The sequence below is a fragment of the Apteryx mantelli genome, chromosome 2, assembly GCF_036417845.1.
Source record: "Apteryx mantelli isolate bAptMan1 chromosome 2, bAptMan1.hap1, whole genome shotgun sequence".
In the NCBI taxonomy this organism is placed as follows: domain Eukaryota; kingdom Metazoa; phylum Chordata; class Aves; order Apterygiformes; family Apterygidae; genus Apteryx; species Apteryx mantelli.
This window is the reverse complement of record NC_089979.1, coordinates 90,499,606-90,525,735: the sequence shown is the minus strand read 5'-3', so window position 1 is coordinate 90,525,735 and position 26,130 is coordinate 90,499,606. Positions and strand designations below refer to the sequence as shown.

Sequence of the window (26,130 nt, the reverse complement as noted above, 5' to 3'; positions counted from 1 at the left end):
ACTGCAAGTAGTCACAGCAGCGTTGGAAATTCCTCAGAGCTAAGGCTAAAAAGTGAGGAGCTGGTTATGACCTAGTTCTGTCTAAGCTGGGAACCACAAATGGAATGAAGGAGCCTTATATATTTTTGGAGGGCTTCAGCTTTAGATTTCTTTCTTCTAAAAAAAAATTAACAATAATAGATCCCAGAAAATAGGCTCTGATTTAAGTTAAGACTGCCACTGTTGATGATTACATATAGACCAAATAACACCCCAACTCCTTCTATGATCTCCACTGTATGAAAGCAACTGTCTAGGCTAACGAGCATTACAAGCAAAAAGGCTCCCTTCACAACTCACGTGATACAACAGTCTAGTATAATTCTGGCCCTCAACAAGTCATTTTTTATTTGGTAAATATTTTACTGCTCAAAATTACAAAATACTACTATTTTTGTACAGAAACATCAAGGTTCATCGTGCAACTCATGAGACAATTTATTGGAAAGAAAAAAAAAACCCTTTTTAAAATTCATAATGTGCAAAAGAAAATGAAAAGCAATAACGAACCAAAGCTTTCTGAGCACAGCCACAAAGATCAGGGCCACTACAGATATACCATACAGAAAGTAGGCAAGAAATCCCTGGGGGCAAAAGAGACCCTGTTTTTTCACTCCCTCCTATACCTGAGTTGGAGCCCTGGAAAGCCAGGTTTAATTTTAGGGCTATGACAAGACCCTGCTGGTGCTGGGCAGCCAGCAGTGCTGGGAGGAAGCCGGAGGCAGCGGCTATGCTCTGCAGTTCCCCTTGCACTGCATGCCCGTAACAACAGCTGGAACAACCAGCTGGGCTTCTCCTCCCTCTCTCCTTACCAACACAGCTCCCTTCTCTCCGTAGCCCAGTTCTACCTGTTCTCCCTTTCCTTCCTGCAGGAACAGCAGCCTGGATCCACACCTAACCTTGAGGGGCAACATTCAACTTTGCCTGTATTGCTATGATCTTGAACCAACACTGAGAAATACTATCATCAGCATATAAAAGAGGTTACAAATGTGATCATGACATTACCCTGTAGTATACTGTCAAAACCCAAAGTGAGTGGCGGTGAGAAGGAAACAGCTAAAGACCCTCCAAACAGAGGCTCATTCATTTATAAATATGAACAGCAAAAGGGACACTACTTGTTCAAGGCTTTCTTTAGCATGTTGTTTTGAAGGAGAGGTATAAATAACAGGAGTCGACCCACATTTTTTGGTTTCCCTTTAAAATTACTTACCTCTGTTGGAAGACTGTTTCAATTACACAAGTCATGTTTTTATTATTTTATATGTATGTAGTTATATGGAATTGCATACATAGACAGTTTTGCATTTTCATGTAAAAATTCCACACCGTGTACCAATAACAAAAACTTAAAATAACCTGTATATGGCAGACAGACTGAAAGTGACAGATTTCAGCTCAGTTCAGACACAGAAAAGCAAAAAGCAGAAGAATATATATTTTTTAATCTAAGATTTGTTACTCTAATGAGCAAAGAATCTTTGCTTGAATTCTGTTCTGAACTCCTTAATATGAAAAGTAACAGTGTATTTAAAGGAATATATACCTTCAGAAAGATATTTACATTCACTTTTCTATGACCTGTTCTTCATAAGCTTTCTTGGCACACCTATTATTCTTGAAACATCTAGTATCTCACTGCGTTTGGTCAGTATTAAAAACAACGTGGTTGCCTTACATATTTATTTAGATAGGTGTAAATGATGTCCATGGTACAGAAATAGAGAATCAGGATGCAAGTCTTTCTCCCTTCAAGGTCTGATTTCATACTTATGCAAGGCAACATGCTGCTTCTTGGTGAAGAAGCCCTACTCTGGAAGTGAAGCAAAAAAGAGTTCTTTGATGGTCACAGAACAGTACTTCGGGCTTCAGAAACCATTCATAAAACTAGAAAAGCAGAAAAAACACAAAAGGAGCAAACATAAGGGCCCAGCCTAACAAAATGCTTAAGAATGTTTATGCATATATGAATATGTATATATGCATACATTCACTCTCCTTCCATCTTGATAGTCTGCTTTTCCTACTGTCTCACAGAAGGTTCTTGCCAATTAAAAGTAAACGCAGGCAAACATCATGATATGTTGATATAAGGTAATAGTTGAGATGCCCGGAAATACTCTTTAAGCTCTTTTCCTGCATGTAAAATTAGAATTTATTCTCACAAGTGGTAGGGCCTGCTACTTGCTCAGGTTGGCATTTTAAGTGCATCCTTGAACTCCTTAATTAAGGACCTGAAGTTATGAATGAGCACTGGGAATCCTGTTGCCATTACCTTGCAGAGAAGCATTTGAAGTTAGATTTATCTGGGGTCAAAGAAAATGATCCATTCTTTTAGCTGTGCAAGAGGCAGAAAAATAAAAGATCTTTTATCTGAGGAACCTTCTACTATGGGGCTAACTCTGTATGACTGAAGGTCTCTGAGCATATTTTTCAACCACTTTTAAGGCTACAGTAAGGAGTTGGTCACTGAGATCATTTGCCAGTTTACTCTGAAAGCCTTGACTGAATTAGGTTTCCTGGCACAACAAGCAGGCATGGAAGAGCCCCAGAGGTATCCAGCAGCTACGTACTCATGCCTAGGCTGCCTACTAAACTGTTTGAGAGTCATCAGCTGCCCACAAGAAGGGAAGGGAGTGGACTTGGCCTAAGAGTTACTCATCATGGGTAGTGGGACCTATCCTGTTGTATATAGATTGAAAGAGAGCTGTTAATCCAACAATTTAACTCCATAGTTTACTATCTGTAGACTGACTCTTGAGAGAGAAGAAGAAATGAAGAACTAAGTAGATCAGTTTTGAACGTCTCTTAGTCGCTTGCATTCACAGTATCTTATCTCCTTTTTGCTTTTAAGGTTGTAATGCATTCAAAGCAAGCGTTTTGTCTCTCTGTTTATTTGCAAATCACCTTAGTTTGTGCTGGATGGTACTTTCTGGTGCTAGAAAGTGAAAAGTAACTGTGACAGACTGATCATGTCTATTTGCAGGCCAAAGGTTTTCATCCTTACATAAAACCAGTTGGAAGAGCAAGTAAAAGTATTTTGCAGTCTCATGTTGAATATAAGGAGAAGCATACTGAAAGCATACAGCTGGTTCCAGTTGGAAGATGGATTTTAGGGCAGGGTATCAATTGCCAGTCCTCCTGCAGATGAAGGACCTAGAAGAGTCTGCTTGCTAGGGACATCTGACTGCATCACGTTAAATATTCTGGAAGAGCTACTCATAGCTCATCAGAGGCCACACATCCACTAGGTTTAACATGTTACAGATAAATCATCTTTTCTAAGAAGCTTTTGGTAGGTAAGGACAATCAGCTTTTAAAACTGGTAATAACTTTTGAAAAAGGTTATCGTCGATCTTTTCAAGGCCATCCTGCAACTCACAACAAAGAACCAAAAGGTTCATTAGTGTGTCATTAGTGTCATTAGTGGCTGTTATGCAGTTTTTTTTGTGTGTACTCTCTCCTTCTCACTCGCTAAAGAGATAAAGACTAACCTACTATGAATTTTTTTTAAATTATGCACTAAAAAGCAACTTCATCTGAAGTTATCAAAGCAGTATAATCCTTAGTGTCATGACAAGAACAATAGCATGTGTATTCCCATCACGACAAGTTTTGCTTTACTGCCCTCCTTTGCAGAAGTACGTACGTTGGTACAACGCAAATACAGATCTGAGCATGTATGCCCCTTCCAAGATCTTTTAACTGTACAGATAGAGTTCATAAGGAAAGCTCTGCATAGATCTTAGTCAAGGTAATTTAAAACACTACTTATTTGTTGCCACTGGAAGAGGGAACTGAGAAAGCAAAACACCAGGAAAAGCTTTGGTTTATCCTCCTCTTAGTTAAAATCTAGAAGATTGAGAAAAGGTCCAACCCATTTAAAAGCACAGTCCAGGCTGATGGAATGTTACTACTGCTAAGCAGACAGAGCTTATCCACCACGCTTTCCGTTTAGTAACGGCATGCCTTTCTACATAAATCAAACTAATTTAAGCTATTGCAAAAGATATGGCATAATTTAACAGAAAGGAGCAAAGCAAAATATTTTCAAACTTTGAAGACATTCAATTTAATGGAGCCAAAAACTTGGCATCTCTGAGTGAGGCTAAAGCTCAAACTCATCCTGATTAAACTCTTCAATGCATGTTTTAGCCAGTTTTTTAGTTAGTACTCATACACCCCTATGTACATCTGCAGATACAGATAGAATTACAGACCTGATGAGCCAGGTGCCACCTTATTCCATTCAAAGTTAAGAAAACATGGATCATATACTTCCATGCAAAGAATATCACCCTAGCGAGAGACCATGTGCAGAATGAGGAAAGTCTAAATGATTATTCAGCTCATGTTTAATGTTATCTCATGTTATGACTTTTAATAATAAACAACCCCCTTACAGCAACTTAGATTACAAATATAAATGGAAGTCAAGAAACTAGAAAAGTCAGCTTTTCCCCAAAGCACTGTCCCTGCCACACTGCCATTATACATTTTATTTTCGACCGTGCTGCAAAAGATGTGCACCGCCTAATAAGGTACAGGGTAGAAGGAATGCAAGTAAACAAATATTGTCCTCAATTTGGTATGTTTAAGGCAGCCTTAAAATTCTACTAACACTTTGCTTATTAAATATTCTTTGTTAAAAATAAAAATTGAAGAGTCTTCCAACTCATCTATTCATCTTTTCCACCTTTGTTTAATAGTTTGGCCATGGTCTGATGCAGAGTACAGACTGATGGGGTCAGAAGACCCCACATCTCCGTAAGAGTGAACATAGCTTTGCCAGACTTTTTTGTCGATATGCTGAAAGCACACCGGTACTATAGGCAGTTCCCCTCACGCATGCGACAGCTAAGATTGAAATCTGAATGCTAAATACATGCAATAATAATGCATGTAATAATACCTGGCTGCAGAGAAGCCAGGTACGAGCTATCTTTTGCTGCAGCCCTTAGGAAAAGCATCTTCTAACCCAAATTATGAAGTGTTAGAAAAGTCATTTGCTGGGTCTTATTGTAGCATTGACAGTCGGACCCTCTGAAATCACAGTGTTGCTCTACACAGGTGAATCAGCTCTGTGGCAGTGGGGTGCTTGATGTATTATATCGGTTCTGCTGAGTTCAGGGCAGAGACAGAAACAAAATCATTTATCCTACGGAAAAACGTACATCTGTTTAAATTGAGCTGGTGTTTAGGAAGCACAGGAGCTACTGACAGCTTCAGGAAAACTAAACTTATGTACTTAAAAGAGGGCAAATACCTACCACTGCAGCATTTCTTGACATTAAGTGCAAGAGTACTTTGCAGCTAGTTCAACTGTCAAGACAAGAAGTTGATCACAGTAACAGACTTTCTACAGGAAAAACAAAAAGTGGTTGCTTTGATGCTAATTTCAGACCCTTTTTAATAGATTCTGGCAGCTGAACAACTCAGAGCTCATAAGAAGGCTCCTGACAAGCACACTTAAAAAACAAAAAAAAAACTTTTAGAATTTGCACAACAGAGGAGGAAGTTTCCTGAATTTTCCTGAAATCATTTTTTACCTGATTACTGAATGACTACCTATGTACACCTTTATACAATTGACCTATTTACATGCACAAAGATGGTTTTATATCTATCTGCCTTGTGTGTCAAGGTAACCCATGAAAAGTGCAAACTGAGAAAGAATGTGTTGCAGTGAAAGACATAAGCAGGTCAGAATTAATGGATCGTAAATCAAATGGCAGTCAGTTTAGTTCTTTTCCCATTGCAGCCATCCATGATCCCACAAAGCAAAAGTTGTCATGGACAGAACATAAAGATATTATTTTTTTAAACTATAAACAAACACAGCTTGCTCTTGACTACAGAATAGCAAAACAAAAAAAAAGGAGGCACTGAACACAATATTGCTTGCATATACTTTCCTGAACAAATTCTGTCCAACTGCTATTGCATTAACTGAAAAAGTCTGTATTCTTCTCACGGGACAGAATTTGGCCTAATAGTGCTGCTATCTTTTACTTAACACTTTGAAATAATGTATAACCGTGGAAGGGAAAAACTGTCAGAGATGTATGTTTAGAAGTCATCAGATTTAATGTCAGACAATAGAAGAATTAGTAGCAGAGGTGAAATAAGTTACTGTGGAGAGATCAATGTGTTTCTACTTTTCTTGTTTTCCTAACTGATTATTCCCATATTACTGCCATAAAAGTGGAACCAAAAGCAATTATTTCTACATGAGAGAAACACAAGAAAAAATAAACCAACTGTTTTCAAATCAGATTTCATCCTAACCCATTGCTAATGGCAATGCCATTTGCACTCACATACCTAACTAGAAAACACGTCACACAGGAAACCAAGCAAAGAGGCATATAGGCATGTGAAAGCTTTTTTTCCCCATGTTTACGCATGTATTTTACTGAAGAATTTTTTACAATGCCCAAAATTAAAAGATAGATCCAGTAACAGATTTTAATACAGAGAACAAAAATTTTATACTTGCAATTGACCATCAAGTTACAGCTTTAAGTACCTAACTCCTTCCTCACAAGAACCAATTAGCAAGGTAGACATCTGTAAAGTAAAATGGAAAATGGAAAATAGAAGGCTCAGCGTAAACCCTCTCAGAAAAATGAAACACTTATTTAGTAACCAAACCTAAAATTGATATGTGATTTAAAGACAGTACTGTGAATAAGATTTTTTTTTGCCTCTGAACCAAAAAAAAAAAAACAAATTTAGTTTGGCCTCAGCGAAACAAGTAGTTTTATCTCAAAAATAACATGTTTTAGCATATCCTTGAACTTTCTTTTTGTAAACAAAAAGTGAAACATTCAGGTTCGTTTCAAAACAAAAATATTTTAAAATGAAATTTTAAGTGTTCTGTGTTGAAAATGTCAAACATTTCAAACTCCAAAGTGGTTTTAAACTCCAAGTGTTTTAAAACTCTATTTTTTGGGGGGAGGGGAGGATCAAAATTGTACGCCAAACTGAATTCTTCAAAAGATTTAGTACTTGCTGAAAAAGTTCAATGCATCTGTCAAGCCATATGCTGCAACAGATGTCCTCTATTTATCACTCCAGATTGCCTTGTTTGATATTTCCTCTTAAATGTAGATTTGACCAAATCTGAAAAAATTTCAATACAAAAAATCCTTTATATAGTATATTAACAAGCAAATTATAAATTCTGTCCCTATCCTTGACATATGAATCAAAATCACTTGAACGAATTTTCTGCAGAAGATGCACATCACTGACTGTACCAAGAAAAAATGATTATTTCCAGTGTAGATGTGAAAGTTGATTTGGTTCACACACATCAGTTATTCCAGTCCCAGAGACAAAAGGAGGGCAAAAGGGACCCCCTGGATTTATGTGCTACCACTGGTAAACTGTTCCCGATTTGGGACGCTCTCCCAAAGCAAGATAAGCAAGAACCCCACCCAGTTAATCTTCACAGCTGTCAAGAAAGCTTTAAGTTTTCAACCATTTTCGACAAATTTTACTGAGAATGTAACTCATACATCATTTCAAAGAGTGAGAAATACGAGACTCAAAATGAAGGTAGTGTAAAACGCCCTGCGATAACCAAGAGCAGTAGCAATTCACAGGATTCAGGGAGAACCACCACCCTGGAGTGAACATCTGTAAGGAACCTTTCCTTATTTAATTGATAACAACAGGGGGTGAGTTAGTTAATCTGGTAATTCTGAAAAAGCTGAGAATGAGTCCTCTTGAATACAGCAAATCACATCAGTGGGCTTTCTTACTTTCTGAGCCAGAAACAGTGACAGCAGATTGAGAGAGGGGCAGATTGTTTTGTAATTAGAAAGTAAGTTGTAATAGATTTCGTAGAAAAAGATTCAATTGAAATTGTCAATATTATTTCCGTAAGCATTATTTGATAAGACAGCATCATTTCTGAAGCAAAATTGCCCAATTTATTAAATCACTCTCGGATTTGCCATTCCATATGAGCTATAAATAGACTGTGCTTTGAATGGCTCTGGAATTTGCTGAAGATGTTGCAGGCTATAGGTTGGGAATCAGTTTCCCAGCTACCTACGATATAAGCCTTACAGCAGCCTTCTTTCCTGGTTTGCAAGGAAAATAGCTTGATTAGAACTAATATTGGTGTCTCAGCAGGCATAGTGTGCTCACACGAAGTTATAAAATGCCAATTAATTCCTTTGCTGAATTTGTTTGGAAAACATGTCTACCTTTCTAGAAATTATCCTAATGTTTTCTGCAGGTGCCGACAAAATCTAAAATTTACACATTATCGGACTGTAAAAGTCTACTTTAAAGAACAACAGTGTTCCTCCTTGCATGGCTATGTTTTGGTATGGCCTATCTACTGATTAGCCTACTAAATGTAATATTGCCTTTGCTAGGAATAGGCCAGGTGGCTAGTACCTAATTTGTTTTACTTTTGCTGAGCTTTGTATAATTGTGTGGTACAAGCCTAGTTTCAAAAAGATAGTAGCAACAGGTAGATTTTGTGTGTTCATTAAATTCCTGGTTTCCCTTTTTCCCCATAACAACATGTTAAATGTAATGGCAGGGACTGTCAACTATTATTCTATGCAACCTTTCTGCTACAGGGTGAAGCACATGCTTTTACTGCAAACCAGGACTCACAGGAGATTTTGAAGAAGCGCAGCATTTTCTATGAAATTCTCAATGACTCACAGAAATTGGGGAAAAGGTTGAAGAATATCTTGATTAAAGGTATCTCAAGCAATGGAAGAGAATCAAATTATTACATAAGCTTCATGTACTAAGAACACTGTTGAACCTGAAGAAAAGAAATAGTGAAGAAACTGTAATATGTAATTCATCGTTCAGCCATTGGCTTCAATCCAACTTAAACAGATGTGAATTTTTAGCACACAAATAATTTTATTAATATTGAAAACAACCGTTATTTAAAACACTGAATCAGAACTAAATTAGTACAAAAGATTTAATCAACTTTTTAAACTGATTTCAGTAGGAAATTGTACTTACAATTACACCCATTTGAAGAAACAGTAGGAAAGATTTATTAAAGCTAGTACCTTTTAAATCTTCCTTCTGAATTAAAAGCATTCGGCATTTAAACAAACAAGCAAATTGTAGTGACTAAGGCAGTAGATCTGAAAACTGTGAATCTTTTACTAAAGTGGTTATTAAAAAAAAAAAGTTTCCCAATGACAGCTGGAATTTTTTTAACAGGTTTTTCTTTTTCATTTTTCTCTTCCACAATCGAGCTTTGCAGCTGTTGACTACAAGGGTAAAGTCAGTCACCTGCTCCTGCGCTTGGCAAGCCTCTCTAAGCACTTGCATTAAAGTTATTACAGGAAATTTGCATATGTGCAGAGGACAAACTAAACAAGAAATGAATTAACACCTTTTCCTGCCAAAATCAAAACAAGCACTTCTGAAAGAAGTGTTTTACGTGTTTTGAGCTAGGAGTTACCCACTTCCTCACTTAACCTTTCTAATTTCCTTGACTTGACAGGACAAAACGATCAGATGTTGAAGTCCGAGAAGAAGCTAATTCAGAGAGCTGCATCTTAAAAAGCCTTTCTATACTTTATTCATTCATTTATTTCACTTCTTTTCTGTAACTACATAAGGTTATGTGCCCCAAATTATATTTGGCAGTCTTATTCTCTTAGCTCAGCATGTACTGAAACAAATTTACTTCAAGTTTGTCTCAGCAGTATTACCATGGTTACATCATCATTACCATTTACACATATACATGGCTTTTCAAATTGTCTGTTTGAAAATATTGTGATATCCAGCATACATATATGAACCTAAAACATAGCATATATATCTTTATAATCTAATTTTCAGTTACTATAAGGACTATAACCTTTCTCTGGGTCCAAAAGCAAGCCACTATCTCCATATCTATTTTGGTATCTGTATCTATCTGTATCTTCCAACCCACCCTTTTATACAAAATATCAAAAGGCGGTAATTAGCAAGGTCTGTCACTGGCCAGGCTTCCTTATACTTGTATCACTCTACTACAAAACTTGAATAAAATTAATAAATAGGACATTTAATATGACTAACACAGGACCAGAACATCTAATACAAGCTTGGAAGGAAAGGTATGCCATGACTTTTAGAATTATGTCAAAGAGAGATACGGTAGAGAATATAGCTAATAGAAGAGTCTCATTCTTCTTTACTTAAGTCAAGTGGAAAGTCACCTGCAAGTGTGATAAAACACCCCTTACTCATCGTCACATCAAATTTCCAAAGAGCTATAGGGCTACAAATAGATGCCACCTCTAAATGAGAAGTTTATATCACAATAAAATTTCACATCTGTGTTTACACACTCCAGTAACTGAGCCTATGTCAAGGGCACTTTTGCAGAAAATTATTAAATTGATAAACTGCCTGAAAATCCTAAGTACTAAATATTCAGCCCTTTTCCATAACACTGTTAAATTTGATCTACTGTCTTAGAAATCAAAAGTGTAATACCTTAAAAAGTCCAATTAGAGAATAACGTAACAAATAGAAAACAACTACAGTAATACAGTTAATGTGATTCTAACTTTGGGAATACCCAACAGGAGAAGTGTCACCATACTAGGAATTTAAAAATTTTAAAGAACTGCCCAGAATTACCTAAAAACAAAACAAAACAAAAAAACCCCACACAGTAAATCTTCTACTGAAGTAAGGGAAAAGGTTCATTTAAATCAAATACTCCCTTAAACCTGCCTTACATATCACTGCAGGCTCAAAGGTATCTACTGGAATTTCTGACCAACTGCAGCAGTTACCTCAAAACAGACAGATATAAGTAGAACAGCATATAATTGCTCTCAGTAACACTGAGGGCCTATCAATAAGTTTATAAATACCTCATTAGAAGAATCTGCCAACTGCTAAAAATAAAGGCTAAGATTAATCAGTGGCACAGAAACAAAAGAGCTACATAATAATGTTGTAGAAAACGGTGGGGCAACAAAAATCAAACCAAGCCAAAAGAACAGCTGGCTCAAGTTGAAATTACAGACAGCATGAATGAATGTTAGAACCCCAAATCCCTGAAGTAAATGAAGAATTTTTAATGTCCATCCCAACCATGAATCAAATACACTTGGTCAACTAGTGCTTCTTTAAAAAGGACGATTAGGTACAAAACTTGTGATAATTTTTTGCAGGAATGGAAAATATCCTTTTTTGATTCAATGAAAATGAACATGAACAGAATATATAGACACTATATAGATAGATAGATAGATAGATATGACTATGTACAGTGTTACATAGTTCCTGCATTTTAAAACTTTTGGGGTAAAATTGATAATTTTCCTAATTTCTGTTTTCAGTAGACAATAGCTAAATCTCTGACACCTTCATGTCAACCAAAAACAAGCAGCAGGCTGGCTGCCCACACAGTAAGTAATTTCCCCTTTCATTATTTCTAGTTACATCTCTTTCTAATCATCTGCTTTCTAAAAGTGGATCATCCACTTTGCCCTGTTAATCAAGTATATCATATGTGGTTTGAAAACTTGTGTAGCAGTCATATAGGGGATCTGTTTAAAAGGGGCTGTTGCTAATTTAGCTAGCTTATGTCTCAGGAAGCAGAAACTGTGATTCCATTTGTGATGCATTTTATTTGTCCAAATGAAAATAGCAGTTTCAATAGTTTTAACTGAGGCAGGTAAACAGTTATCACATGTGGCTGATGGAAGAAAGAGCAAGTGTAGGTTGCATCTAGCAGTAGCTGATTAACCTTACTTTCTCCACAAGGCATCAGTGGGGATTCCTGTGCCATCCTTGCTCATGTTTATTTTTTGTGCCTTTTTTTTTTCTGAAAGTAAAGCAAACAGAAACGACAGTAAAATAGAATTTCATGGAAGTGTTCATAATTAGCTCCTAACTCAGGAAACGAAAGCAGAGTCCCAAATCAGCTACACATTGTCACTATTAACAAGTGAAAACATTTGTTTTCCACCATCTGCAAACTCTGTGCTGATTTTGTACTGCATTCTCATCTATTTATGATTATTACGAAAGTGTTAACGTTTAATGATTTTAAAAAGAAAGGCTTTTGTTTTCCCTTTACCAGGAGCTACTGGGGAAAAGCAGTAGCACAGAGATAGGGTGAAAAGATGGCTAAATTAAGTATGGTACAGTCAGATTACACAGACTTTTTACTTAGAGACCTACATGAAACAAGGCAGAGTAATTCAGCTTCTTCTTGAGTCTCTGGAAATTATCAGAGACTGCAGATTCCTCACTATAGGCCTGTAAAAAACTCTATTTGTATCAGCATATTTCATTTCTACATAAATGTATATGTGTTCATTGGTATAGCTCGCTCGCTTTATGCAGGTTTTTCTAGTAAAAAACAGTGACTGCAGACGTGTTTCTGGAATATTTCAAGAGGTAGTTCATGGGCATTAAGAATATTTAACGTTGTAACAGCTGGACAGCACCCATCCCTCCCAGCCTCCATCTGGAAGCCCCCATGAGACCATTTGCTCCACGTTAGGAAGTATTTGAAGCTATGCTGCTTTGCAATAAGGTTCAGTTTGCCCAATCCAAAAACTCGAGCACAGTAAGGTTTTTCAGTATGAGTTGAAGGTCTCTGCTAACAAGGAGAAAGAGGAGAGAAATTAAGAAGGAACAGGCGTTTCCTGCCCACATCTCCTTCCTCACAGCCAAGTGCCTGATCAGTGATTCACGCCTATGTCTTACTAGATTTCTGGACAGGTTTTGGAGAGATTAAGGCACATAGAAATTTCTGGGAAGGAGGAAAAGCCACAAATCCAGCTGAAGACCTTATTGACAAACAAGGAACTGCTGGGGATAGAGAGGTGGTTTGCAAGTTTAAACGCCCTTCCAAAGCCAGTCTTAAGACAGCTGGAAATTGGACTGATAATCTCTTTAGACAGAGGCAACAATAAAGAACAAAATGCACATGGTTGAGGAAAAAGCGAATATCCTAACTGTCTCTGATGGGCAGGTATTACATGCTAATTGTGGCAGGCAATGAATGCTTTGCTGCTAGCCAGATAAACTGAGCTGCTAAACATTTCCTGCCCCTGTCTCGTTCCTCACAGCTAAGTGCCTGATCGAAGCAATTCACATCTCTCTCCTGCTAGGTTTCTGGACAGGTCATTTAGCCTCGCTATGCTCAGTCCCCATTTGTAAAGCTGTGCCCATGACACCTCCTCCCCCAGGAGAAGCACTCTGAGGCCTCATGCCTGGGGAATACTGCGGCCCGGGGAATTGCTGTGATGGCAAAACCCCTACCACTTCGTAAGGCCGACACTCTGCGCCCTCAAGAATAGCTTCTGTGTAGGCAGAATACACAATGAACACGAGATGGAAAGGCTCAAGGTTTACGTCTACTACGGAAACACACATTTGCTATTATTTTCTCAGCACTTCCTTCAGGCTATGGTGGCACTACTGAAATAATTATCTTCCTGCCTCCTCAACTCAAGGAGGCTGACAAGAAACAAGAGAAACTTCTTTTATTTTCCCTTGTGCCCACCACCAAGTTAAATTTTTTTCCATTACTGAGGCAGCAGCTGCAGGAGTTACCCATCCTTCCCCAGGAAGGACAGAGGGGAGGAATTTAAGTGGGGCAGCTGTCACACTGCAGGACTTTACAAAAAAGCAAATGAGAACTGATTAAGATGCACAACACTAGCTGGTTTTCTAAAGGATTTAAGATGAGAAGTGCAGCTACGAGCGTTGCTTTGGGCGGGAGCTTTGTAGACTAATATCCCTGTTCGGATTTCATTTTCAAACCAAGGGCCAGTACTTGCACTCTGAAAGGCATAAAACTCAGCCAGGGCAAAAAACGCCCTTCTAAGATACATTGATTACTTAAAAACAAAAAGCTAAAACACAAAAACAGGTCCAGCAATGAAATCCTGAACTCCAAGTGACCTTGATTCCCTTCCTCAGAGTCAGCTTCCTCTGCTCCCCTTTTACAGATGTTCAGCGCTCTTGACTGTTATTGTCCCTGTTAGCTGCATCTTCTAGCACCGGTGCTGGTTACCATCATGGAAGGTCAGAGCTCTCCCCCTTGCCGCTGCTCCATGCGGCGGGCGTGCTAGCATGCACTTTCCTTCTTCCAGCAGATATTCAGCAGAGCTTAACAACATCCTGTGCGCTGGATGGAGTGTAAACTGTAGCCTATTATCTTTGCTTTAAATGACCTAAAGACATTATGTATTCCCTCTACAGCCAGCATGGAAGCTGCCACTGAAACTGCCGAAGTGCACTGCTTAAGTTCGTTAGCAGTTTGCGGCCTATTACTCAGAATAAACAGACAGAATGCTCCCTGGAGCCAGGACATAGACAACATAACCAGGAGACAAACAAGGATTTGGAAGCCGCAGCGGTGGTTACACTTTATTAGATCTGTCAGTAATTCTGTCACTCTGCAGGAGGCACCATCAGCGCTTGGGTTACTCGGCATCTCTGTCCCATTAATCCTGCCTAACAAGTAGGAGGTGATAGGTGTTGTAACTAAGAAACAAAACTAAATGTAAAAATCTACATTTAATAAACACCATGCAGTTTATTCAAACACCCTCAAGCAAGGAATCTGGAGTCAACCACGGGATGATAATCTTATTGATTGTGTCCTAAATGAGGCCTGACCCACAAGCACAAACAATTTCTGCAGAAGCACGTATGATAATGTGAATGCTGATGCTCCTATGACAAAAATGAGAACTTTTCTCACATATTTGAATAGGAAAATCATAATGGAAAAACAAGCATTGTAAAACAGGATAATGAAAAGATCTTAAGATTTTCCATTTGTAGCATTAAATTAATCACCGCATTCATGTTAGCGATCAAATAGATTGAAATCACAAAGCAAAAATCAAAAAAGTCATCTTCTATCTTCTGTTTTGCATTTTAAACAGGATGGTTTAGGGGAAAGGGGAGGGAAATGCCAAACACTTCAGACACTATTCGATAGTGTTTCTGTATGCCTGAAACCTCCCTCCCCGCAGTGTTATTAGGAAAAAAGACAAATCTTAAAAAGATCAGATTTTTCTCTATCAAGAAAAGAAATAATCTTTACCACTACCTGCACACCCTGTGTACAACATACATCACATAGCATGCTATCAAATTTCAGAAAAAGACTTCAGAAGACACTGCCCATCTCTCCAACATACATTTGCATTTTTATACCAGCATCAAAAGAAAAAGAAATATAATAAAAAAAAACAAAACCACATCATTCTCACCATAGATGATATAACAGAAGTGAATAACAGCTTCTGAGAAAACCTTGTAAAACCCTGCTGGTAGAGAGAACAGACTACAGCTGATGGCAGAATTCTTCCCCACAACAATTTAGAAACCCTCACCAATAAACCGACCTCATAATATTAAATAAAGTTATTCAATATTTCATATACTCAAAGGTCTTGAAAGTATTTTGTTAGCGTGAGAAAGATGGTAATAAATAAAAGATTACTGATGGAGCAACCGACACACACCACACAACTGTGCAAACAGGGTTTGAAACGTGACAAAAAGTATTGAAAGATTCAAACCTGTGACCAGTTCTCTGATTTCCAAATCTGTAGTCTTGCGGAGTAACCGTACTAATGCTGGGATACCACCACAGTTTTTCAGGGCAATTTTGTTGTCATCATTTGCCTTCCCATACACCAAGTTTCTCAAAGCTCCACAGGCACTACGATGGACTTCTGTCATTCGATGATCCAATAGGTCCACCAGTAATTGTATTCCACCTTGTCTTCTTATCTGAAACAGAACAAAGTGAGGACCATAAAATCAGGGAATGAACACCAGCATTATATATGCTACCTAATTTAATAAAGCTGTGGTTTTTGCAGGCTATACTCCACCGAAGGTATGCTAGTAGCCCCACAAAGCTGTAATATTACATTTCTTTGATTCTTCCTACTATTCTTTCAGTGGTAACGTAACTGTACAATGATCAACCTGAACCCCTTTAAAAGCAGCCAAAAGTTAGCCAAAATTGTTGCCTCAGAGAGATTTCTCAAGGTTCAGCAAGATTTGCCTTGGCGAGGGTTTCTCCTGCACTGGAGAAACATCATCTGCTTCAGAGTTTGGACATCACTGATGCAAACAGAGGAGAAACAAGCTAGAGATTGTACACACTGTAGGAAGAGACCACAAGACTATTATTTTCCTGCTCTGCAAATGAAAAAAAAGAAACGCTTAATGAATTAAAGTTTTTAAGACTCTCTCCTTTTTTATTTAATTACTTGGAATGTAACCAACTACCATAGTCTCTGCAAGGATGCTGTATCAGCAGAACCATGAAGAAGCTGTATGAGCAAAGATGAAAAAGGAAGATGTCTACATAAACATGAAGACAAGGTGATGGACAATTCATGCTAGAACACACACTGTTATGACTGAGGGTGACCCTTAAGTGACGTAGGAGCAAAATTCTTATTAGTTCCTATGGTGGCCTACAAAAATAAACTGCTAATGCAGTATCTTATATGAAACACCAGTCTATCACAATGTTATTCACAACATAAACTGGAATGAAGATTACTGAAGATGGCAAATAAGTAAAATAAGTAATCTGAAAGCAAATATTGGTACTTTTTGTAATATTTCAATGATCCAAAAAAGGTAACTGAAAACATAAAAAGCTCTGAACAGGTATCTGTAGGTTTTACAATCTTTATGAAAAAGTATGTTACACAATCACATAGTTGACCTATGTTAAGAAATTAATTTAGTCAATCTCTAAGATACGATTCAGCAAACCATCTGAGTATCTGCTCCAAAGATAACCATGTATTTAAGCTTACAAAAATATGTATATCAGAGCCTAAAGACAGTGGTTTGATTTTTGTTTGGAAAGTGTTGTGACAGGACTTCAAATTAAGGAACTAAAAACTATCACTTCAGTTCCCTGATCTTCTCACACACACTCTGTTCTCAACTTGCATATTTTTATTTAAATTTCCAAAGAAAGAAAGCATTGCCTTCATCCCCATTCTGAACAGATCCTGGACTCTTGCAGCAAATGCAAAACTTCTGTAAAATTCGTAAGAAACAAAATTTCTGTTAGTTAAATGGTGAAGATACAGTTTATAATTTTAGGTCAGAAATGAACCTTCAGAAAAGAAGCTGGAGAAGTGGGGGAATAAGTAGGTTTTATCTGTTGTTTTCAAGAGTGACATGCCACTATTTAGGGGTTTTTTTACAGTTACTTTAAAAAAAACATACAAGAGCACTCTTACCTTGGGTACAAACAAGTAACAGGTAAGCACTATATGAAGGAAAGACACAAAAGGAAAAGCACAAACATATCTGAGACAAATGATCAAGAAGGTTGAGGATATCAAAAACATTTTATTACAAAATGTCAAATCCGTTTGCAACAAACCCAGCTTCAGGGTTCTCTAGCACTGTTTGCTCCTCAAACTGTAAACAACTTTGGATCTTCTTGCAATAAACTAGCACGATTAATAACTAATGTCCGAGGAGTACAATGGCTTACCTTCAAGTAAGTTATATTGACAGTTCTGTCAAAATTTTTCTCTGTGTGCTGTTGGCTAGGGTCCAGAGCCAAGTCAGACACCCTAAAGAGCCATTTTACCACCTACAACAATATTTTACCTAGGACATTAAAAAGAGACAGCTATAGAGTATTTTCAAAATGGCAGGGAAAAAGTGAGACGTTATTTTTAGAATCGAAGTTTATCACGACACAGTTTCTAAATTTTTATTTTCTTGTTCTTTCAGGTACATGTGTTCTTGGGGTTCTCCACAGTGGGGGAGGCTTGAGAGAAGAAGGAAAAGGTTAAACAAAGCATGCCCACATTCATCAGAAATTCATGCTCTGCTAACTAGTTATGTACAACTGATGTATGGTGTTTCATACACCTAGCACAAGCTTTGCTGCAAATAAAGACTGAAAAATGACTCCACCTTTGGGGCTCCAGAACTGAGCTATACAAAATGACCCACTGATCAAATGTAAGCTATTGCTTTTCTTCTACCACTTTATGTGGCGCATTCCTCTTTTTGTAATAGCAAGATCCAGTAATAGAGCAGTCTTACAGTTGAAAAAAATATATACTCATTTATACTGCAGATATTACAGTATTAAATTAAAACATTATAAGGTGTATACAGTTACAACACAGCTTTGGGCCAAATACCACAGCAATAGTTACAGTTTAGAGATAAGCCAAAATATTTTCCTGGAAGTAGTCATTACACCAGTATATCATGTTGAACTGTCTGAGCAGTATGCAGGTCATCTGGAAGACTACAGCTGCCAGCGCTACATCCAAAGGGCATAGATGTGACTGGACATTAGTACAATACATGAAATCCAGGTGTAAGAGTTGATTAACCTTTTTGAGAGTCCATGCTTCTACTGCTCAGAGAAACAGTGATGCCTTTCAATTTAGAAAACAGAAAAATAGATCAAAGAGGATGTGTCGCAATACGTCTCGCTGATCAAAACTTCACCAATGTGAACAGGACAACCTGCAATGAAATCATTCGCCAGGGACATTTCCCAAGTTTATATGAGAGGTGGGGGAGTGTTTGCTTGTTTGCTTGTTTTTACATCTTTGAATCTATTATGATTTCATCTTCAGATTAAAATACATTGGCTTCCCCTAATAAAACAGATTTTCAAAATCAAGCATACTACCTGAAGAGCCACCTACATGACAAAAGAGATGACATTTACTGCAACAGACTAGGAAGAGAAATTTATAAACCAGTTCTACAAAAGGTGAACCCACCACTGAACTCCACACTTCAACCTTTGGAAAGAAATGCGATCTGACGGAAGAAAGAATGTTGTTAAAAAATACAGAAGTGGTGCTGCTACAATAAGTAATATAAGGAACAACAGAATGAACACATGCCTGACAGTGACTGTTTTCATATTTTTGTACTGCACAATATGCAAAATGATTATTTTAATTGCTGCACCAACTGGTTTAAAAAAAAAGTCATGAATGATGAGAGGAACGAGGAAAATATTAAATATATAGCAAAAGTTCTTTTGGGCGCTATAATTCATCTGAAGCATCCAAGGGCTGTATCTCCATTCAGAGGCAAGCTGTGCCTGTGCCATTTTCCCTGCTCTCCCCGGAGGCCACAGGCCACGTCAAAACCCGGCCCCTGCTCTGAGCCCAGGATGGCAGCTCTTAACTCACCCACCTTCCACCAGATCACCAGCAGCCAGCACTCCTCATTTTCCATCTCCTAGCAACCAGCCACAGGATCTGTCAGGCCCCTTCGCAGTTACCCGTGTGGATGCTCTAAGGTGACAGGTTTTGCTACCTCCCACTCCTCTCTAAGTGAAAGGGTATGATTCTGCCATATTGAGACTACATTCCTAAGTTGTACCTTTTCAACTGTAATAACTGACAGCCTGCTTGTATTCAGCTCCTGCAGCTCATTCTCTACCAGGAACCTGAAGTCAGCAGCACATTGATGTGACTAATAGAGTTTCTTCAAAACAGGGTCATTAAATATTCTTTTAAAATACATTTCTGTCAGGAAAAAAAAAAAAGTAACAACAGAAAGGAAACTATGTTACATAATTCTTTATTTAATTTGAGAAAATGTCTTAAATTCTACTGAAAAAAAAAAAAAAAGACCTACTTTCACCTGGGAAAGACAAACGTTACTCTGCAAACATGCTCTGAATTTCCAGGCTCAGAGGTCTTTGCAAAGTAGCTGTGTCATGCATATAGAGATGAAGCTGCTTCTTCACAGCTGGGAGCCCATCTATTGATGCTGTTCTTTATCTGGACTACTGTACTGTTTTGTTTTTGTTCTTCCAACAGTCCATTGTTCATTAGAAGTCTTAACCCATCTTCATGTTTCCATATTTACACAGCTGATTCATACTGTATTCTCCAGCAGTTTTAATCATGCCTCATAAATTGTGAGATTGTGATGAATGTTACCAGAATCTATTTACATCTATGGAAACTGAGGCAAAGAAATTAAATTATTTGCTCAAATCCTTTATGGAGTTACGGCTACAGCCTAGAGGAGCACTCTGGCTTACTGAGTCCCTTAGGGCAGATTCTCACTCAAGCTAAGTTGCGATAGCTCCAGTGAATTCAACAGGGCTATTGCCAAATGTATTTGATAAGAATACTTCAATGGGTGGATAAACAGCAGTTTACACCAGTGGGGCATCAAATCCCACTCTCCCAAATGACTTTTGATAGATACTCTCTCCTGAGGTTATATGAACAGAACATTTCTGAATGTAATATTTATTGACACATTAGCGGCTGCTGCCTGGCTACATGTAGGAGAAAAAAGAATACAGAATATACTTGAGTTTGCTTGCCTTCTACAACTAAATAGTCAGTATAGTACCGAGTTATCAGAAGATACAGGAGATAAACTCTATTCTCACACAATCAGTTTCAGAGTCGTCATCTCTGCGGTCAAAAGAATTACCCTGGATTCTTTAGCACAACTGAGTTTGGCCAGTCATATGATCAACTTCATTCTCCCTGTCTTGAATAGATTGTCTCTTTTTCACCCTGCCTCTTCTCCTTAAAAATGAGGATCAGAAAAATGTTGGGGGAACCTGTGTTGCCTTGTTATATATTTCTCAGATGCTTCTTTAATCCAAGAACACTATTAAGTTCTGAATTTTCTTTATTTTTTTTTCCATTAGAAATATTGTATTTCTTTGGGAAATGCTTTTAGACAGTTGGTAGTTAAATACAACAGGCTGTGTTCATTCACACATGACCTTATAGAGTGTACTGCAAATCCAGTCAGGGACCAGCAATCCCAGTGTGTGTAAGCCTCAATTCATTCTATTGAGCTTTCTTAATAAAAGCTCAGTGCAAACCTATGTTTAACAAAGTAAACACAGCAAGAACATACCTTACATAAATTTTGACATAAAAAACTTTCCTTATAAGAATACACAAAGCTGTTTTCCTCTGAGGAATCATGTGTTTTCTTTTTCAAGTAAATTTTTGAAATTTCCTTTTAAAGTTGGGCCTCCACCGTTAACATTACTGCATGCTGGTGAGAAGCACTTGATCTGGTCAAGTCATATGATGCCACCACACAGAAGACAGGACAGAAAAAGGTGCCAGACTCCGACCGGGCAGATAAGTGTGCCCTTATGTCAGCATGATACACCTGAGTCCTCCTCTGGCATTGCTTGAAGTTTGTTTCTGCATTGCATTTGAGAACATATTTGTGTTCACACAATGAAGATACAAGGTGAATTTGAACTCAAGCAGGAGTTCAGACCAGTGCTGGAGGCAGTGAAGATGTAATCTACATTCCTAAGAAGGAGCTCCTGCATGTCCTATGCCAAGAGCCTTTGAGAAATTCAGTGGACTTGGCTCCATGATCAGTTCAGAGTGTGTCTATCACAATACGTTTTCCGTGACAGTGGACTGTTAAGTATTTAATTTACCACAAGATACATGCAACTAGCCTGAAGCATATGCATTGTTAAAACAAGTCAATAATATATTGATACGTCTGAAAAAATATGGATATACTTGATTAGTGTATGATTTTAGCACATGAATTATTTAACAACTTATTTTTCTAATTTGTTACAATAGATTGTAAGGATGTGTGGAATGTAAGGATATGTGGAAAGTAAAAGAAATGTAGAATGTAAAAGATATGTCAATACCTGGAATGTAAGTACAGCTGTTTAACACCTATCCAGCATACAAACAAAGACAAAACAGGAAAAGTAATAAACCATACTTATATACCCAAACCCTAAGGAACAGGAGGTAAAGGAGTCAATGCCAAAGACGAGATCTCTCAGGCCACTGACGAAACCACTCAAAGCCTTGGAGAGGTTCAACCAGAGCTTTGTAACTGGTAAAGGTATGTGTGTGCGTGGTGGGGGGAGATGCAAGATTATGGATCTCATGGGAAAGAGGAAACTTCTTATGGGATGCTTCAAGGGAATTGTGGGAATGTGCAAACTTACGGGATGTTTAGAGGAAGGACCATAGGCAGAGAGAGGAAGAGGATCAGGGAGGAACGCACATGAGAAAATGGAGAGGGGAAGCCAGTGATGAAAGGGTCCAGTCATACATAAACAAGTTGCTTGTCCATATGCTTGTTTGGCCAAGCCCTGTACCTGACCACTGTAGTCTCTTTTATCTTACTAAATGCTATTTCTAACTGTATTTCTGGATGAGGTGCTCTATATTCTGGAGGTGTTTAGTGCTAGCTGGAGTAGCTGGGAGTAGGATAAGAGATCTGGGAACCAGCTATCAGACAGACCACAGATCTGGGGGCTGGATACTGTAGAGACCAGGGGTGTGAGGATCTGCTACTAGAGAGACCATGGGTCTGAGCCAGCTACTGGCAAGACCTGTTTGTGTTTGCGTGGGTGCTTGATCTGCTAGCAAGCTTTGAACCTGATTAACTGATAAGAACCATTTGTATTGTTTGGGTAAACCACCTAATAGGGGTGGTTTTATTTCTAGGACTATCTATATCTAATTAATTTCTCATTCATTTATTTTATTGTTTTTGCTGATAAGTAGTTTTGGTTAATAAATACCACACAAATTATGCCTGAGATTTTAACTGGGTGACATGTTCAGCCTTATATCATATTTCATGAAGGGTGCAGAACAAGAGCAATCACCAGTTGGCTCTTCAAGCCAGCGTAAAGGAGAAGCGGCCATGTTTTGATGCAGTGCCATAATGCTTCCTGCTCTCTTTCCAAGCAGCAGTTAAGTCCTGACCACGCCAAATACTAGTAACAGTAAGAGAAGAAGATCAAGCTCCACAGATAGGAAGTACTTTATGCTGCATGCAAGCAATATTCTTATACTAAGGGCATATCGGACACAATGGATCAAATACAGAACTACAGTCTAAAAAGTCCAGAGACCTCTCCCCAGGTGTATTTAGCTCCCTTTGGGACAGATGCAATCAGCAAAACAATCTGTCTGGATGTACAGCTTTTGGGTTCTTCTGCCTGCTCTGCAATCTACCTGTTAAATATAACCTTTGCTCTTTTTCAGATTACTCTGCACAAGGAATACCTTCTGTGCTCTAAAAAGAACTGATAGAAGACAATTTATGAACATGAGACCCCTCAGAAAAAAAAAATAAAGTGCAAGTATTGTAGGATATTTTTCAGCCTTTTTGATTTACCTCTTATTCTTCATGATAAATACCTGCCAAGGTTTGTACAAATCGTAACACAGCTTGAAACTGAATTATTGTCAGGTGTAAGCTGTAACAACATTACAGTCCATGACCTTAATTGACAAAACATGCTGCCTGTCACTGATTCAGCACAAAAATCATGCTGTTCCCCCAGGCTCTTTATTTAAAATCTAACAATAGGACTTGAAAATTTGACTAGCTTGCTTCTCCAGGGAATGGGGATGTTTGCCCTAAAAGTAAGGATAATCAGTACTGTCAGCTTGAACAGAATTCATGCTTTCACCTACAGTTAAAAGTACTATTTTCTTACATTTAAAAGCTCCGTTAACTTTTCAAATATGAACAAAATATAACTGAACAACCTTTCTTCATACTACACCAGCAGAAAACCAGCTCTGGATTCTGACCATTGCTTATGGCTTTGCAACAGCAGAAGCAAAGTCAAAGCAAATAGGCTTTAGGTGTTTTCACTATTACTACTGTTTCGAACTCTAGTGAATGCTGAAATAAAAATTATTCTATTCCTTCCAGCAGCAAAGAAGAGAAGCAAAAATCTCCCTTTTCAGTCACTGCAGACCTTTATTGGTAAGACAGAGTGGAAATTTTCTCTTCCATCTGTTAGAAGGCTGCAAAATCAGAGCAAGATTTCCAAAAAGGAAGAAAAGAGAAGCTTCAAATTTTAAATGCAGTTTAGCCAAAGACTGTTAGAAAATGAAGTATTCCAACACAGCCTATAAATATTACCGTGATAGAAAGCAAAACACCCTCCCTCTTCTATTTATATTCAGCAAGTGGGTACCTGACATATTGTTCAAATTTTGCCAGTAAGTATAACTGGCACATCCTCTTCTGTATTTAATTCTGATTACCCTGCCTTACAACATGGAATATAATGGAAACAGAGTTGGATTTGTGAATAACTGACAAAAAGTATTACAGACATGAAAAATTCTATATAAGCAAAGAGATGCTGGAAGCTGGAAGCATTTCATTCAGAGAAGAAGAGCTGCCATAGCAAAGACAAGCAAAACAGAAAATGGTATAAAGAAGACAAATTAAGCATTCCTATTTACGATCTCATAAAAGGAAAGATGGGTACTCAATGAAATGGAAAACTGATAAATGGAAGCTTTAAGGATTATCTTTCCCACCCACAGGACACAGAATTAGACGACAGCATTTCCTACTTCAATATATCAATGAATCTTAAGATTTCAGATGCAGAACAAGGTACTTATGAGAGTAATGAAAACACATACTTGCTACATCCAATAGGATATACAATAATGAGGGATGTATTATCTATTAGCTAGATAAGCCACCAGCTAGATAGGCTTAGGAAGGTATTTTTATACTTCTGCGGAGTTTTTTGCAACATCTTCCGACACATCTTGCACTGACCATTGTCAGAGACAAGACAGTGAAGACACACTATTCTGATCTGATACAGTGATAGCATGTTTCTAAAACAACACAATCCCCTCTTCCCACCAAAACATTAAGTGTTCCACCATTAACAGCTCCACAGTCCTACTGCAAAGATTAATTCATGGCTATGTACTTTCAACATTTTTCTTTATCATTACTTTTGAATAACTCTTCATCCAAATTAGGTGAAAGAAATCTAACAACAATGAAGCCTTTTGAGACATCATAGATATTAATTGTTGCCTAATCAGCATCTAATCACTGCATCTGTCAGCATTTATTCATATTTCCATTATAAAGAAAGCAGGTTTTACATTTCCATTATCCTATCAAAACCTAAGTGTTTAAACATGTGGATTTATTTTTAATGCCACTGTGTTACATATATGCAAGGAGTCAAAATAACTGACTGTTAGCACAGGTAGCAGTATATATCAAACAATCTAAAATTAAAAGGATAGCCCAATTTATTTCTTGAAAATTTCAGTAATAATTGGTTTTAATGTTCTTAGAAGCTGGAAGCAACATTCTAACTAGTAAAAGAAATGCTTATGATGTTATATCTAAATAGACTCTGAACAATTCTGCTCCATGAATGAGGGAAAGAGAAGCTAGTGATAGTGCAGTGTTTCTGAGATGTTCTTTGCCAACTTCCACCGGGCTCCTCTCATGCGCAGTATGGCAGCAACGCTACATTTACTCAAACGAGTGCATTCTTACAGGAAAGTCCAACAGGCCAATTTCTGCCCAGTAACTTGACCTTACTGACCGGTCATATATAGTACACATAAAATTATTACATTCCTAGATTATTATACTACAATTCCAAATCCTGTCCTTGAGACATTTCCATTACTTACATTTGCCTTGTTTACATTATTAAAATAACTTTGATCTAAGAGGGAAAAAACAAAATATTTTTTGGAGAACACTGTGGAAGATGACCTCCTTGCCTGCTAGTTTCAGGACTCCTTCTCAGAGAGCTGATTCCTAAAACTTAAAATGGAGATGAAGGGACAAAAACAAATCACCATCAAAACAAGATATAGAAATAATATTTAGGACAATAATTCTCTTAAGATAAATGTACTGGTTCAAACTTTAATTTCTTGCCACTGTATCTTCTGAAGTGTCTACAGAACGGCAGGCAGACAATACAACATCCTTACATGTAAACGCCACATGAGATTTATTGCAGACAAATTTACCTGCAACATCATGGAGTAATTTAGTCTCATTAGCAAAGTAATTTGCTGCAAGTTTTAAAAAGTGCTGAGCAATTTTAGCTTAAAATAGAGTGGAATTAAAATAGAGTGGAATGTTATGCAAATTGCTGCGTTAGTTCAGAAGCCTAATTTGTTTAAGGAGCCTAAATCAGGAATTGGATCTGGGTCCCATTTAAAAACAGTTTTGTAGAACTATCATTAAGGACTTCTTAGACGAGACACAAAGGTAATGTAAAGCTGCAAC

At 37.7% G+C, this 26,130-nt stretch overlaps 1 protein-coding gene across 1 annotated transcript in view; it reads right to left on the bottom strand.

Annotated features, from left to right (window-relative positions):
- The window catches only part of CTNND2 (catenin delta 2), a 723,110-nt gene that overhangs the window by 132,465 nt on the left and 564,515 nt on the right, over positions 1 to 26,130 (bottom strand). Inside the window, exon 11 of the mRNA XM_067291004.1 lies at positions 15,606 to 15,819. Coding sequence (XP_067147105.1) covers positions 15,606 to 15,819 — 214 coding nt within the window. The remainder of the gene's footprint in view (positions 1 to 15,605; positions 15,820 to 26,130) is intronic.